General features: G+C 39.8%; 1 protein-coding gene across 2 annotated transcripts; it reads left to right on the top strand.

Annotated features, from left to right (window-relative positions):
• The first annotated feature begins 6,094 nt into the window (after window positions 1-6,094).
• LOC308388626 (uncharacterized protein) lies at window positions 6,095-8,695 on the top strand. 2 transcript variants are annotated; one of them, XM_080869463.1, is made up of 4 exons: window positions 6,095-6,223; window positions 6,643-6,827; window positions 7,203-7,532; window positions 7,646-7,871. In XM_080869463.1, exons 1-4 carry the CDS (start codon window positions 6,205-6,207, stop codon window positions 7,724-7,726), a joined length of 615 nt encoding a protein of 204 aa, XP_080725589.1. In that variant the 5' UTR covers window positions 6,095-6,204; the 3' UTR covers window positions 7,727-7,871. The 2 variants fall into 2 exon arrangements, with proteins under 2 accessions (XP_080725589.1, XP_080725588.1); XM_080869462.1 differs by having other exon boundaries at window positions 7,203-8,695.
• Window positions 8,696-18,170: the final 9,475 nt, after the last annotated feature.

The following is an 18,170-nucleotide window of genomic DNA, read 5'->3' as shown; positions in this document are numbered from 1 at the left end:
TCTCTTTATTATCATTCAGAACATCCACCAGTTAGTGCACATCAGAACAAAATTTTGGTGCATTTCTAATTCTAAAGGTATAAAATATATATCTAAAAAAGAATCTTGGATATATGCATGTAAGAATATGATGAAAAATGTGTGTATATACACATTATTAGACACATCTAATAATTCCAATCATTTTACTGTAGATTTGCTGCTTGGGATTGTTGTCCGTTTGCCTGGTTCAGTCTGGCCCCAGCTTTAGCTGTCACACAGAGGACATCACATTTGACTCTAGAATACTTTTATATACAGAGTTCAGTGATTGCAAGGTTCCTATAGTATAGTTTAGTTTAGTTTAGTGTCGCTTTATTAAAGACACTCACGGGTCCATAACCAAACATCTCCACTTAATATCATTAAAGTGAATTATTTTGGTGTTTTGGTCCCTCTTAAAAATGAATTACATATGCTGAATAAAGTAAAAGTTTCCATGGAAACATAAATTACATGATCAGAAGCCAAACTGTAATATAAAACTAACAAAAACAATAATGAATTGTGGTCATTAATATGTTTAAAAAATAATTGTTTTGAGTTTAATTCTTGTAGTTTCAAATTGTTTATTTTATTATTTTACATGTATCTTGTAAGTTTGTGGCATTGCTCATCTACCTAGCTACAGAGTTTAGCCTGAACATATAAACTGTCGATAATTATATCAGTTTAAAAACTTCTCCCTGCTTATTTTTATTTACTTTTTTTTTTAATTCGGAGGAGAAGTACTTTGCAAGTTCTCTGAAGGCATTTTGAAAACGTTTTGAGGTGAGTTTGGCCCATTTCTTGGTCAAACAAAGGTACATTAGCTACATGCTAACCCTCAGCATTCACAGACTAGCTTGCATGTTAGCTTCAAGTGCCTGAAGCTAGGCGAGGTAAGCTAACATAATTCTAACGATGTTTTCGTATCAGCTGCTAAGTTCTGCTTCTACGTGGACTTCAGACTGTTTGCTTACTCTGTGTGGCACTGAGGGCTGAACGGAGCTCGATAAGATTAGCTGACTTGGCAAGGATTCAAACTGATGTGCTGACATAAAACCTGTTAATTACAAATCTGGTGATAACAGCGATTTTCAGTGAATTTCAGAAAAAAAAAAACACTTAAGGAAATTTAATGCAAAAACAACTTTAAAGTAAACTTAAAGGCTGCAGAGCAGAAAACAAGGGTGATTTCAATTTTACCTTAATACAGCTGATTTAATGAGTTAAATTACCTTATTTCAGTGTTATATAATAATCACATCAACCACTTGTACCCATGACTGCAGTCTACTGCTGTTCTAGTCCCCATAGGGATAAACCTGCGGATGGGCTGGGAGGGGGTTGATGGCACAGTGCTAGTAGCCTTTTTTATTTATTCATTTATTTTTAAATCAGCTATTTATTTATTCTATGTAGAAAATTACACAAAGGGAGACAATGCACTGCAGTAAAACACAAACATCAGTTGGTTATAAACCTGTTTGGTATTCTTTAACAACCCTGGAGATACACTTACACTCCAAACAGGGGACTGTCCGGAGCATTACCCAGTGCTCTGAGGTTGTTTTGGCCTCCTGTGAACAGCTACCTCGGGGCAGTGATTTAAAGCAGGAGTGGGGAAAATCTCAGAGCCACACGCCAGGCGCACTGCTTCACCCGCGGTCACAGCGGCAGTCACCTGTGCGCACCCCAAGGACGAGCACAGCTGAGGCGCGCAGCCAGCCTCTCTGCCTCCGGCTGCCTGATTCGTTACTCTTAGCGCTTGATGAATTGATCGGAGTAAAGGTCATTTAAAAATAACAAAAATAAAACGCTAAAAAATAAGTGTGGGTAATGCATGAAGAAAACACTTGGTCTGCGTGTATATAGCTTGTTATTTTTTTATTTTTTTATTTGAAGTTTTTAAGTTTTAACTTCTGTTTAAAAGGTGCGCTTTAATCGTCCTGCATGTCAGTGTCTCAGCATGCATGTCAGCATGTGTGTGCGCTATCATTTCTGCAACTCTGCTGAGTTTTGAGTTTTTGCATTGCCCTGAACACCTGAATAAATGAATTAACTTGAAAACTAAAAATTCCAGTTTATGGGTTGTCTCTATAGCTGCACAATGGTGCTGAAAATACCATATAAAATGAAATATGTTAATAATACATATAAATTCACAAATGATTATGTAGATCTTTGGCTTAAGGATGGAGACTGCGTGTGCGTCACTAAAATGCAACTCATTCTCTCTCTCTCTCTTTTTATTTTTTTTTAACTACTAGACATCCAATAATCTCAGTAAAGCGATTTTTCTTTCCTGCCTCAATAATCACGGCAGCCTGGGTATTGTGAAGACTAAATAACGCGCAGGGTAAAAGCAGCAAATGACCGGCTTGTCCTGCTTATGTTAATTATACAGGTTATATAGAAAAATGACTGAGTCACGTTTACACCCAAAGGAGCTGCTCAGTCACAGAAATCCATGCCATGAAGCTTCCAGAGCATTTTTTTTCCTTCTTCTTCTTTTTTTTTTAGATAAAACAAATAATGTTACTTATTTCGTTTCTAGTTTATTTCATTCATTTTTCGTTCTTAATGCCACAGAAGACGTGGGACTCAACATGAAGTCATCAGCGCGACTTTTACTCACTGTGCGCGCTCGGCTCTCGGTGGCCCCGCTGCGTAACCTTACGGGGTCTGCCACTTCACGGCGGAGTTGCTGTGGCTCCTGGACGCTTCCAGTTAGCAGTAACACCGCTTACAGCTGATCGCGGAATAACTAGGAGCGAACACATTTCATCAACTGACTCGTTGCAAAGGTGGGATCCTGCTACAGAACCACGCTCAACTCAGCAAGACCTTCAGAAAGACGCATTCTTCCACAAATGTCTAGAAAAGTTTGATGATGATAGAATATTTCCCAAAACAAAACAAAAAATGATTGCTAATAATAAACGAAAATATAACCTGAATGTCTTACTCCGCGAGTTTGTTGGGTTTTTTCTCTTTTGTAGAATTTTACATCTGTGCTTTTACTCATCTACAAAGCTACGGAGTTTAGACTGAAACTGATCACCCTGAGGTGAGGTTAAAGGATTTTTGAATGTCTTTAGACAGGTCTGATTCTCTAGTTGTTTTCAGTACTTGTTTATAGCTGCCATAATATTTCATTGCGAAGAATTTAACATATAATATCTTTGAGACAAACAGTGGGTGTCAAGAAATGACAGCAGTCATGTTTTAAAACTATAAACCATCACATACAACGACAGTTATCAGCATAAACAGACACACTGGATTTATATAATGCATTGTGCTAAACTAGCTCTCCATTAATCCTTTGTGAATTTATAAGCTATATTCAAACCAAATTAAAATCAGTGCAGAGATACACATAAAAGTGTTGAAGTTTTTTCTTATGTAATTGTTCTTTTGTTCTTGCACATTTTACAGCTTTTACAGCAGAATGCATGCTGTTGTATCCAGAATGATATTTGCCTTCTTTTAAATAAACAGAGCCTTCACGGAAAACCACTGGGCCCACTGTTGCCTCACAGCAGGGGGGTCCTGGGTTTGAACCCTGGCACCCTTTCTGTGTGGACCTTGCACTGACAAAAAAAATTGCTAAGTTAATGTTGACTGTCTGAACCGAATACATTCTTGTCAAAGAGATTGTTGATCTCAAGAGTTCCACTTTCTGGTTAAATAAAGGTCGATGCCTAAAAATGTACACGTTAGCTATGCTCTGTGCTTTAATGCACCTTCCATCATGGATGCTGGCTATTGAACTGCACTGATAACAAGTCAGATGTCCTTCTCCTCTTTTGCACAGAGAATTAAAGGTTGATGTTATATACATATATATATATATATATATATATATATATATATATATATATATATATATATATATATATATATATATATATATATATATATAAAGGACTTTTATATTATGATTGATCAGATCTTATTACAGTTTTCCTCTTCTTCTCTCTTTTAAATTGTTGTTGCACTGTATGATTTTAACCTGTATTGAGAAAGAATTGTGCTAATGTAACTACTTCCACTAGAGAACCATGTGTGTTTTCTGTACACTGCAGCCTGAAGACCCAGAAATCATAGACATGGGCTGTTTATTTATTTAAAATCTTCTGCTCCAATTTTCTTTTTCTTTTTTTAATGTTTTCCTGATATGAAATGTCAAAATTGCATAAAATTGTAATTTTTAAAAAATATTATATATATTTTTGTATAGAGAGCTCATGTTAATTTGAAAAAGTCATACTTTATTTTAGTATTCTGAAAGATTTCTGTACCCATTTTTTTAAAATGACCTCTGAGACTTATGTACCTTTAGCATAACCATACATTTAATTTTTATTCAAACTGCAATCCCGTAATTCCCCCTGTAGATTTTTCTTCCAGTATTACGTTACATCAATTATAAAGAAAGTAATAAAAGGTTGCATGTGTCTCTTGTGGAAATAAACAGAAAACCTGCAATAATGCAATAATCAATAGTCATAATCGTAGCATTAAGATTGCAGTGAATCGCTCCCCTATGCTGTAATGCACTTTTTTACTGTTTCATTTTTTAGAGGCTCTGCAATTTAAATGACTAATAAGCTGATCAGATGGCTGTTTGTGGAGCTCGCTGTAGGCATTGTTATCAAACTAAGACTCTTTTCCATTAGTTGAACAACCTGTAGGCTGATCAGCTGCTTGGCTGGCTTTAATCACGTCGTCATTGTGTGCAAACTCACTCATGGCATTTATGTTCAAAGACAGATCTGCATTTCATTCAATTTAAAAATAAAAATCGGATTTATTCCAGCTCTGCTAAAAACATTACCTCACACTGGTCATGGTGGAAGGTCCCATCACTTTGCAGTTTGATAATGGATGTGTGATGGGATTTGGATATAGGACCCACAGATAAAAAAACTAAGGGGGACTTAATGGAGCCGGTCTCACACACCGAGACATTGATTCTGCTCCAGGAACAGATAACCACTAAAACGTCGACGCCTGTATCAGATAGCTCACAGAGACTTCAAAGTTGCATTGTGTTTTAATAATGCATACTACAGATCTTGGCACTTTGCTCTCTGGCACCGCATATCTTGATTTTAGAAAAATCAATAAAATCTAGCTGCGGAAAAAGTGTCCAAACACTTAGGCAAACATTTGAGGGGGGATGCATAGTAAGTGCAGGAGGTAATATGGGATTTAGTTTAAAGACAGAAAAGAGAGTTTGACACATAAAGGTTAAAGGTCACTGCATCCAAGGCCTGGACATGTTAAACAATCTGCCCCCCTCTCCCCACCACACACACACCCACACACACACCAATTACTGAGGCTACTGTTGGACCAGGACAATTAATCAAGAAGGTCCTCTTTGTTTTTCCTCTTGTGATAACAGCTCAACTGGTGCTTTGCATATGAAGAGCAAAGCAAAGACACTGACAGACAAGCTTCAACTCAGTCCTATTTTACAATTGGACAAAAAAAAAGTGTTTGTTCTTTTTAAGATTGTTAATGTTTTGATTAATCATCAGGAGACTGTTTAAAACTAATCACATGACTCCCTGCTGCCATATTTAGATTAAAGACGAGTGGCTTCTAAAGTGGCCTCCTTTAAGTGAAAATATAACACTTTATCCTTCTGATGCACATTTCACTGAGCCACATTACTGGAATGAAACCACAGAGCACTAACACAAATAAAATATAACACTAACACAGTAAAAATATATGCAAAAACACAAACTAATACATAATAAAATATATAACTGTGTATAGATATAGAAATATGTGCACAGAAAAGTTGCTGGCTAATCTTCGCGCTCTATCTTGCTCTGTATGTTTTCTGTTTCTTGGGCAGCCATCATGTGCCGACAAAACACAAACAATCACATGCAGGTCGTATTTTAATTAACTGGTTTCGACGATCAATCAACTTAGGTGATAATGGGTACGAGGGTGGGGCCGGAGTCAAGGGGTGGGGGTACTTCGAGTTAGCCATCCAGCTGTTGTGATGTCACCGGGATCCCCTGTGGAGCCCTCAGGTGACAGCCCATAAAAGGTGACCAGAGGTAAACAGGGGACACTCAGAGACACTTCGAGGGAAAGACGAGCGACCTCCATTCTCAACTGCTGTACATCCAGAGATCCATTCTAGCTGCTGCCATGTGGAAGGACTCAAATGGTAAGAGCTGCTCTCCAGATTTGAAAACTTAGAAAAACTAAACTGTGTGTTTTCAGGTTTTTCAGCAAAAAGCACTGTTTTGCATGCTCAGTCATCCAGGTTGACAATTTTTAAAATCCCAGAAAGTTGAATCTGTTCATTGGGACGCAGCGTTTCTCATCCAAGTGATGTCTGGAGACTGAAAGAGTCACTTAGATGAGTGAAGAAACATTTGTCCTGCTGGAAACACTGCACCCGGATGAACAGTCAGCTTCCTGGGATACTGCACAGTGACTCACTCCAACAAGATCACAAGAAAGCTATTAGCTGGATTACCACATTTTACATCTTTATGTAGCTGCTAAGATAGTACAGCAAGAAAATTGGTCTTACATCCCGTCTGATCTGATGGAAAAATCTGCTTTTGCTCCTTTCCACAGATGACGCCAATCCTGTGGCCTTCGACAACGGCTCATCTCGCACTGCCAGTCGCAGGAAGAGGACCAGCTTCTCCAAAGAACACGTGGAGCTGCTGCGCGCCACCTTCGAGACTGACCCATACCCTGGAATCACCATCAGAGAGAGCCTGTCCCAGACCACAGGCCTGCCCGAGTCCCGCATCCAGGTAAATATTTGTTGATGGAGCAAGAAAGATATAAAGATGAAATAAATACAGTTTGTAAGTTTAGATTAGGTTAGGATTTCATTTTTGTTTAATAAAATAACAATAATTATGACATTATTTGACCTGCAAGCTGGTTAAAGACCCTCATGGACTTTGTACGTCTTCCGCTGTTGCTGTGCGGGGACTTGATACCGCAGTCACTGTATGTCTTTATCTGTTGAGATAACACCAGCTGTTTTTATCAGGAGCTTATTTGAGGGAAGAGACACACTGACAGCTGATAGCTTCTGCTTAAAAGAGAAAGATGATTATTAACACAGCAGAATGGAGTGCTTTAGCTGTAGCTCACGTATTTTTCCTTCATTTCCCGTCCAGGTGTGGTTTCAGAACCGAAGAGCTCGCACCCTAAAATCAAAAGGATCCAGCAAAGACCAGTGCCAGTCTCAGATCCCAGCGGACAGTTCACAGGCTCACCACCACACACAGGCCTTCGCACCTCAAATGCAGCAGGTGTTTAACAATGGACAGTTTCCTCCTGCCTTCAATGCCACCGGAGCGTATGGACAGTGTGGAGCCGCGTATGGGATTCAACCAGGAAGCTCAATGGGCAATAACCCCAGCTCAGGCCTGTGGGAATACATGCCTCAGCCAGGCTGCCAAAACTCCACTGGGGTTCCTGCATGGCATCAGCCTCCCATGGAGATGGTAAGCTACAACTCAAGCTCCAGCCAGGCCGCCTCCATGTACCCAAGTTCAGACATACATGAGCTCCTTCAAATATTCAAAGCAGACACTCCTGATTCTGGATTCTTCAACAGCAGCCAAGAGAGCAGCCCAACGGATTGTCTGGAAGTTCCGAGTTCGCAGATGGGGAGTATTCCGACTCCAGCACCTCTTGAGTACGGCAGGGATGCAGGACATCCGCCAGTGGTCCAGGATAGCTCACTGCCAGTGCTGTCATTGCAAGATATCATATGGGAGCTGAATGAGGAATGGATGGGAGGAAATGGACTGGACAACGGAGTCACTGGAGAGGAGCCCCCTTACTACTGATGGCTATGATGAGTATTTTTAATGGCTCAAGTGTTTAACGTAGGATCAATAGTTTCAAAATATTTTTTAAAAAGCCATGTTTTTGCAGTATTTACTGCACATTTTTAGATTTTTTTTTTTTGATTTTCTTCAAGTTTACTTAAAAAAAAATATATATATATATATATGTAAAAAAAAAAAAGAACTAAACAAAAATCAATAGTTATATTGCATAATAGTGTTTTCTTGGCTTCCCCTTTCCAAGAATGTACTCTCAGCTAATTCATGACCAGAGATTTGGCTCTGCTCACATCTGCACAGCCGCTGCTGTCCAGATGTGACAGATTTGGTTTGAAGCTGGGGAGGAAACTAGGTCACATTCTACAGCCAGTAGATGGTGCCTGTGAGTTGTAAATATGAGAAAAAGGGGATTTTCTTTGTGTGCAGAAACATTATGGAGCGTAATATAAAAACGTGTTAAATCCCAATGAATGCTGAAATTACATGTAATCTGTAATAAGACTTTATTTAAAAAATAATTACAACAAAAATAATCTATAGATGATTATTGTATAATGTTTCCATTTTGATTGATTAATTGTAAGGATCTGATAACAGAGGATGTTGTTTGCTGTAAAGATTCTGAAGCTCTGTGAGGTTAATTATTGTTTTGGGAAATGAAGATGTTGATATAATATATTTGATTCTGTTAAGCTTTGTTCTTATGTTACATGGCTGATATATAGTGTGTGATAATATAGAATATAGAGAATATACAACTATGATTATGATTCTGTTATTATGTTCGCATGTTTTGCCAATAAAGTTTATTCTAAATGAACGTTCACATTGCCTCCATGACTCATAACTTACAGCATAGTACTGTGACATCATGGTATCCTGATACAGTGATTCTTGTTCTGTAATTTCTACTTTGTTAGTATTTTTTTTTTTGCCTTGAATTCAGTTTAGTTTTAGTTTATTCGTTTTTTTTTAAAATTTTATATTAGTTTAGTTTTTCAAGTTCAAGTTGAACAAAGATGTTTTTTTCACAGCTAGTTTTAGTTTTCAGTTTAGTTCCTGTTAACTATAGTGAGCGGGTAAAAATATCCACCCAGTTATTTGGTTTTTATTACAGGCTTTTATATTTATCAGCTCTCTGCCTGTGCTGCCTTTCATTTCTCTTTTTTTCACCTGTGAGTGTCTTCTTGTTCATGGCAAGGAGGTTAACTTCTTTTCTACTTTAATATTTTATATGTGATACAAGCAACCATGAAGCGCTGAGTCTGGTGACGGAATCGATTTACATGGCTGCATTTTTTTTGACAAAAACACAGATATTTGTCGATTATTGCATCACAAGAGGAGATTAGTGTGACCACTTCAGTCTAAAATACAATCAACCCATTTTTCCAGAGTTATGGTGTTGAAGAGGTGAGAGAGAAGTATTTATTTATTTATTTATTTTGCAAAACATGATGTCAGTGAACTTTAACTCCGACCACCAGTTTTCCGTCAGGTCATCCTTGAATCCAAGTGAAAATTTGTGTCAGATTGCCAGAATTTAGATTAATGCAGCTTTATTTTACTGTACAAAAAATATTCAAACATAAAGGCACTAACGACCAAAAACTAGAAGCTATAAACAAGGAAATAAAGCTAGGAAACTGGAAAACAAAGACTGGAACAGAGAGCTAGGAATTACCACAAGCATGGAGGAAATCACACAGTTATGTGGGACAAAACAACAACAAGCAGAGGAAGACAACGGGCTTAAATACACAGAGGGGTAACGAGGGAAGTGGAAACACAGCTGGAACAGATCTAACATACTGAGACGGGGAGGAAGCAAAACTGAATGCACTGAACACGGGGCAAGCAACTATCAAAATAAAACAGGAAATATGAGACACACAACAAGAAGCCAACTGACTGAACACAGAGAGGAGAGGGAGCGAGAGACACGACTGGAACACAGATGAATAAACACGGAGACAGAACTTATCATACACGATAGACATGACAGATCAAATACAGGGAACGCAGGAAGAAGACAGAGAGGCATCAAAGGGGGAAATGCAAAAGGAACTAAACGATCTAATCAGAACTCGTAAGCACAAGAAAACTAAAAAATAAATCACTCAGGGAAAATAACTAAACTCACAATATAATTTCAATATTTACATTCTGATGATGTAGAAGTGTATGAATCAAATATGATGGTGGTTAAACGTAGTACTGTTAAGTGCTATAAATATGCAATATTCCAAATCGCCAACAGGGGGCGACTCCTGTGATTTCAAAAAGGAGTGTTTATACAGAAGTCTTTGGGGTAATTGTCTGCAGATCTGTGATGAGTTGATGGGCTTTATCTCTAGTTTCACATCTATTGAATACAACATGAAGTTTATTTTGTAAATTATGTTCCCTGTTAGAGCCAATCCGGTCTTTAAGTGATGACATATGAACCCTGCTTCCGGGTCCAAACTACTCTGCATTTATTAAGGCTGTTGTGTTTTTAACATGTTTGAATGCTTTGTATCGTGTTCTGTTTAATCTGAACAAGCCCCTAAAAGAAGTCAGTGATCACTGTCGGCCTCTCTCGGTTTTTATTAGCACTATTCATTTTAAAGCTAAAACCATATGAATGTGACTACAGCCCATTAAACTAGCAAGCGAACTCCCTGCTAGCTTCTAACACCGTCAAAATTCTGTTTTCATGGATGCCTGGAGGTTAAACTTAATTGTTACACCTGGTAGAGAAGCAACACGGATCATTTGATTAAAGATGAAAGAATCTGGACAGTTTGTAACTCTCAGCGATGCCGCAGTGTTTGTTTGACGTTGGGACCTGAAGCAGAGTTTTGGCCCAGAATTGACTAATGATGTCAGACTTAAAGACTGGATAAGGACAATAGAGCAGGGCATGCTTGTGGTTGGGTCTTCTCTGTAATTTATACACCACATCCCGTGGTGTATCCCTCAGTTTTGGAGTTTTTGGAGACAGCAAAATTGCTCCGCTTGAAACTTCACATTGGGTAATCACTAATGGGTGAAGTTATGGTAGCTACATCCATATACAGGGTTACACCAGAAACCTCTGGATGTTGCAGTAATATTTAATGTTGACAGCTGAACCCTGGGGGACCAATGCTGGCTACACTGTGAACTGTGCACTATGGATGTCGTTCTCCTGATCGGATGCGTTGGCTAGATATTTGAACTTTGTGGACTCACTGGGGGATTTGAGGGAGACCTCTCTCATCACCCGTGTTAATCATAGATATGTAAGTAAGATCATGTTGACGGGCTGTAAGCTATCTGAAATTTCTTTTCTTACATTTTGTTTGTTGGTCTGTAGGAACAGTCCATAGTGCCACATTTTATATTTTCACAAAGAGCCACTCTGTTTACTTTCCCCGAGCACCAGTGACCCTAAAAGCCAAGGTTAACCTGTCAGGTCAAGATAAATTTAATTTCATCATTTTATATTCTCTGCATGAATGTCCTGTGACTTCCTCCGACCTGATGACCTGTACACATGTTTCCTTATCAAACACGCCAAGGAAAAAGCCCAGGATAGTACACAGGATGTCAGGCTCGAGGCTTTGCACTGTTTTTCCTGCAACAGTGAAACGTGCGTATATTGTTTGTACTGTTTTGGCCTCCTGCCTTCATCCTTAAGATGAGAGGAAGGGAGTTGTCCTTTTGTTAGAGTCTGGCGTGGGTTCCTGTCCCTTAGGATAAAAAAGAGACACACAATAGGCTAAGACGCAGGAGGCAACGTGGCTCTTCAGCCTGTTGTGGTCCCTAAAGATAGATCAGCAGAGGAAATGTTGCAGACTGTTATTGCCGAGCAGGTGTTCACAAGCACATGATGCATAATAACAAGATGCAGACAGCTGAGAGTAAAGAATACTACTACTGAACCAACATAGGATTGAAAGCAGTTCTTTTTGTGTTTCTCTTTCAACAACCGTCCCCCCCCCTCGAGTCCTCAGTAACAGACTCAGCTTATATTGAAAAAGTGATATAAAGTGACCCTGATATGGCCAGCTTTTCAGGTTTTTAAACTTATTTCATTTCTCTATTTGAACTACCCCTCAATAAGTCTTGGCATGGATATCAGTTATCTGTTCCCCGAAACAGTAGCCGATCACTAAGAAGCTAAGTCGTCAGATCATAAGTGATGGGTTCCCAGATTGTTTCAGCTGTCCCCCTATGGGTGTGTTTTGAGATCCAGGAAAGAGCTATTATAAAAACACAATTCAAACTTCAGTCCGTCCTTGTGACTGACGGGATTAAACAGGATGAAATGGCAGTTCTGTCCACTGACACGACTCATGAGGCCAAGCTAAAAGTTTTTGCCAGTTTGTTTGCATGTTTGGAAATGCCATTTCCCTTCTTTTCACTTATGTAGTCTTGAGAGATCAGGCCATAAAATATCCTGAAGACGTCATATTATTCCAACAGAGCACTTCACTCTGAGACTGCAGGTTTACTTGTGGTTCCTTTGAGTTTCTAAAAGTAAAATGGGAGGCAGAGCTTCCGGCTGTCAGGCTCCTCTCTTGTGGGACCAGCTCCCAGTTTGGGTTCAGGAGACAGACACCCTCAGTACTTCTAAAATTAGACTTTAAACGTTCCTTCTTGATAAAGTTTATAGTTAGCGCTGGAACAGTGAAATCAGTGGAAATTATACTTGCATTATACTTTTGTTTCTTTGTAGTTTTGTATCTTGTTTGTATCTCCTTCAGTGACAGACTGCTGCATCCTAGATGCATGAAGGAGTGTTTCCGCAGGTCCTTCCTCCCTGCAGCTGTCAGACTGCAAAATCAAAACTGCTCCCAACAAACAGATGTTTACATCAGCGCTGTAATTTGCACTAATAAACCAAACAACTAATACTGTTATAACTTGCACATTACTTTTCTCAGTGTATATACACTAACTTATTGGAAGTTAAATGTACTTTTTAATGCACAGGTACAATACACAATCTGTACTTTTCTAATTATTCTAAATATTCTTAACTATTTAAACATCTTTCAATTTCCTGCTCTGTTTGCACACTACAACCTGGGTTTGCCACATATCTGTACTTTAATTTTAATAACTGTACAGTACTGTTTTGATAACTATTGTCCATGATGTAAATATGTAAAAATTTTGTGTGTTTCTGTTCTATGTCCTGTGTCCTATTCTATTTGTATATGTGTTTTTTTTTATGCTGTTACAACCAAATTTCCCCCTGTGGGACAATTAAAGGATTATTCTATTCTATTCTATTCTATTCTATTCTATTCTATTCTATCTGTGCTCCTGCTTCTGTCTTCTCCCTCCCTTCACACACTAGACCTGTTTTTTGCTGGAGGTTTCTTCCTGTTAAAAAGGAGTTCTTCCTCGCCAATGTTGCCAAATGATCATAGGAGACGCCATGACGACTGGGGTTATCTCTCTAATAATGTTTTCTTTGCCATAAAATATAAAGAGATGAATGTTTTTGTGAAATTGCTTTACATAAATAAAATGATATTGAATTGAATTCAGCAGATGGTGCTTTGATACTCGGATCAGGTGTGCAACACGAGTTACCATGGCAATCTATCAATTCCCTGTCAAAAACGTGTATCACCTTGCTAATGTAATGATGGATGACACAGGGATTGTTCTTTGTTGCCATATGGAATAACAGTCCATGTATTTAGATTGAACCAAAATGAACGACACCAGGGCCACACAGAATCACATCATCCAGCCTGTTTCATAATCACAACACGGCGAATGTGTCTACGATCAATCTTACTCGAGGCCATTGCCATGACTGCCACTGCTCCATGTTTAGAAATGCAAGTGAGAAATGTTGTTGATGTTTGTTTTTCTTGATGAAAAGCTGAGCTACATATTTCACATGATCCTTTGGCAGCTCCCCCACACGCTGAATAAATTTATGAGTCAACCACCAACCATCAGATGTTTCTGTTAATGGGACCTTGTTTGGAAAAAAAATATTTATGGTGCTAATCATCTGTCTCTGTTTGCTGTAAATGACTTTGCTTGTTTCTTCTCTTTTTGCCCTTATAGTTAGAAGTGATTGCTTAACAGAAGCGGTTCCTCTAAACCTAAACTTGGTTCCACTTGGTGGTGTGCAACATCATGAGGTTTAGCATCCGTTTCAGGGTTAGGCTACTTCCAGACATAGTGATTTCCACTCGTAATCAGCTGAGTTTTTCATGTGATGAGGGTTGTGGCCACATCTGACGCTGGAAGTGTCTAAGACCAGTGTAACATGGCATGACCCACATTCTTGTGAAGGTACTTATATGAGAGATTGTAGAGGGTTATCAATTAATGCATGCAAGCTTGGTTTGCAAGACACAGCTATAAACTGTAAAGGCACATATACATTATATTGCCAGAAGTATTTATGCACCCATACAAATCACTAAATTCAGATGTTCCAGTCATGGCCACAGGAGCAGTGGAAACGTGACACCAGGTAACATGGCCATGGCCACTCTCTGTCTGGTGATCAGATGGATGAGTCTGGGTTTAGCAGTTGCCAGGACCACACTGTGCCAAATGTAAAGTTTGGTAGAGGGGGGATTGTTTTTCAGGAGTTGTGCTCAGCCTCTTAGTTCCAGTCAAAGGAACTCCTAATAGTCCAGTATACCGAGACATTTTTGACAACTTCATGTTCCCAACTTTGTGGCAACAGTTTGGGGTTGGCCCCTTCCTGTTCCAGCATGACTGTGCACCAGTGCACAAAGTCAGGTCCATAAAGACACGGATGAGCCAGTTTGGTGTAGAAATACTTGACTGGCCTGCCCAGATTCCTGCCGCCAGAAAACATTCTTCCCAGAAGAGTTGAAGTTATTATAGCTGCAAAGACTCGGCAGACATCATATTAAACTCTTTGGATTAAAAATGGGATGTCACTCAAGTTCATATGTGTGTGAAAGCATACAAGCAAATACTTTTGGCAGTAAAGTTTATGTGTAGATTTCTGCTAAACAACACAGAAATAATATGCCGGAGCTTCACTCACCAAAACCTAAGCACAAATTTCTTAGAGTAGTGTACCTCACAGTTCCTCCTTATGATCTATAAGATAATGCCAGAAGGTGCAAACAGCAAAAACACAGTGGAAAATCTTCACTCTGTAGAGTTGTTATGAAGGTAGAAATCAGCTCTACATAACAAAACCATTTTTTCGCAGCAGGCTATAAACATGCTACTTGCTGAATATATGGGAGTCTCAGGGGAATGTGTTACGTTTTTACTAGTCTGAAGTTGCCATTAGAGGAAGTGCAGTTTCTGGCACTTCCTTATTGGCTTCATTTCTGGCTGTTGGAGGTTGCCACTTGAGACTTCTGGCCTCTTTGGTTTTTCTCTGTCTGCGGCATGCGTGCGATCCAAAGCAACACTGTTGTTCCCAGTAATTAATATTTACAGGGCGCACATACAGAAGCTCACATCAAGCAATAAAAATGTGACCGTTTCTAAGAATGGCCTCATTTTGCTCCTGCTCACCAGACACACACATGCATTCACAGGCGTTAACAGCTCCGATGTTGAGCAAACTGGGGGCTGACAGGCGTGTGAGTGATGGTCCTCAGCTGCCCTGGCAGTTCCAGGCATGAAGCCTAGCCTTCACTAAAAATATGGCCTGTAATTTAACCAAACCCTCCCAGGGAGTCCGAGAAGGCTACGCGCGCTAAATTAGGAGCTCATCTGAGCACTCTGTGATTGCACTGCACCACTCTCTCCGCTTTACACGTCTCCACTGTGACTGATGTTGGTCACTCTCAGAGAAGGAGCTCTTGTGAGTGTTTGTCTGCATACATGTGTACTATACCATCTGAAAGATAGTATCAGGAAACTGGATAAGAGACGTGAGAGTGAAGAGTTCTAACATTTATTTGGTTTTACTAAAATAGAACAACAAACCGCTGGCCAGCCAGACCGATGTAACACGACACAACTGACTATGTACATTAAATGCATGTAATCATAATGTCATTTTGTCTGTTGGGAACACACAGATTTACAGGCTGTGACATGCAGAATTTAACAGTGGAGCATATTTTATTGCAGCCTGCACCTCTAAACTTGGCTCCTTACAGAAATAGAGAGTTGATATTAAATGTCATTCACACAGAAAATAAGGTCAGCAGCTCACTAATGAACTCCCCGGCAGCAAAGTCTTGAGGTACCTGCCAGCGCTGATATACTCTATGGCTGAACACAATATGTGTCCTTCGTGAAATGTCCTTAAAACATAATGGAAGCTTCACATGATTTTATTTGCACTTTTTTCTTTATTGGATAATATTCATATTTGTAAGGACTTCCCATTCAAGTCTGCTGGTTATGTTCAAATCTGTCACCTGTGTGTTTTCAAGGTAACCTGGTTCTCTTTCTTCTTTGATTCTCTTTTGACCCACATCCACATGTGTCTTAAGTCAAATACAGACCTCATTCTGAACAATCAGATCACAGTTCATGCAGTTTCTACATCCTTTGCCTTGCCATGAGAAACTGTGAAGGCTGGCAATGTGTCCATGGTGTACCCACCTCCTCTTGCCTGGCTGGGATAGGTCAGAGGGGAAGCTCAGAGGACAGCTTTTCTGGAAATCACCCAGGATTTTTAAATTCATACTACAGTTGCATGTTCTAGGAGGCAAATTTCAAATTCGGAATTTTCATTTTAATCGTCTCAACTGCTTAGAAGCATGATTGAAAGCGAAAGTTTGTTTTTATGGTGTCCTGTATCTCCTCCCCGTTGCAGTAACTGTTTCAGCTGTTTCAGCTGCTGACCTGACCGGTAATCATCTGTGGGTTTCAGGGGTGACGCATCCATAAATCAGCATCTCTTCGCGAGAGGCACGTGTCTCACGTCAGGAAGTGGGACATATCTCAATATGTGGAAGGTGTGCACACGTGGTCACCCAAAACACTCAAACGCATTGATTAACATGTCGAACATCAGTCAGGTTAAAACTGCTAAAGAGCCATGATGATAGACAACATCCAACTTTATGCAGGTGTTGTCACTTTGCAGTATGAAAGGCGCCATATAGCAGCTACATCTTGTGGGCGCTTGGCTTGACTGGAGGCTATAATTAACCTTGTCATTTAAAACCCACTGATATCTACCGGAAGTGAAATCATAACAGTGGTTTCATGAATGCTCCTCCTCCTGCCACCATCCAGCCCAACGCAGGGAGCGGTGCCTCCAATGTAACACCTTCAGCAGGAGTACTACATGTATGAGGTAATTGTTGTTTGGTCATGTGAGCCGCTGCAGCAGCTGTCAAATGTGATGATAGCAGGAGAATCCTCGGCACCGCCCCCTTCAGCTGATTGGACAGGTCGTAGTCGCCTAGGGACCATCAACCAAGAGATCATCTTATAGAGGGAAGGGGTGGGCGGTTATAAAGATTAGTTTGAACAACACACGGAGATAGATTGAAGAATAGAAACTATTGATGTTGTAAAACTTTACAGTAAAGCCTCTGACTTCTGACATCTCACTTTAAATGCCTGCAAACTGGTGTTGTTGTGGTACTGTGGCTTGTGCTTATTTGCTGACTCTATTATTATTATTATTTTCTTTCACACAATCAGTTTCTAGATATGAGACTTTCCAGCCAAACTGTGACTTGGCTGATTATAAATGTAGATTGTGTTTTCACTTGAAGATGGTATCTGGTTGGTGTGGTTATATTTTACTGCTGTTCTGCTGCTGCACTGCCTCATCTCACATTTATAAACTCAGAAATAAAACAAAAGATAAGGTGTGAACATGGACTGCAACAGCGCTATCAAATGTGTGGTCTAAGCGAGACGAGCTCTTCAAAACAAACTTGTCTCTTGTTGCATCAAACTTTTAAGATTAAGAAGTCTTTAGCTGACTTTGGGATTCCCCTTAGCTTTCTCCAGGTCTTGACTCTTTAAATGCCCACAAAGCAGAGACAAAGATTTGGAGAGAGAAGAAAATAGGCTGCACATGTGCCTGCTCACTCCTTTTCACTTCAAAAAGAGTCGCTCCTTATTAAGATGGCTAGGGGTGCACTAATTCAAGGAGACAGCCCACACCTGGCCAACTGCATTGCAGAGGTCAAATCTGTGTGCCTCCTTCACTTCTTTCATAAACACATGCCTCCTCCTGTGGCGTCTCCATCTGCAGCTCCCCGGTCCCATCTCACATATCGCATATTCCATCCATCCCACACACACACACACACACACACACACACACACACACACACACACACACACACACACACACACACACACACACACACACAC

Source organism: Rhamphochromis sp. 'chilingali', assembly GCF_963969265.1.
Source record: "Rhamphochromis sp. 'chilingali' genome assembly, chromosome: 20".
NCBI classification, from domain to species: domain Eukaryota; kingdom Metazoa; phylum Chordata; class Actinopteri; order Cichliformes; family Cichlidae; genus Rhamphochromis; species Rhamphochromis sp. 'chilingali'.
Note: the sequence above shows the minus strand (reverse complement) of the source record. Positions and strands in the feature narration are given on the sequence as shown.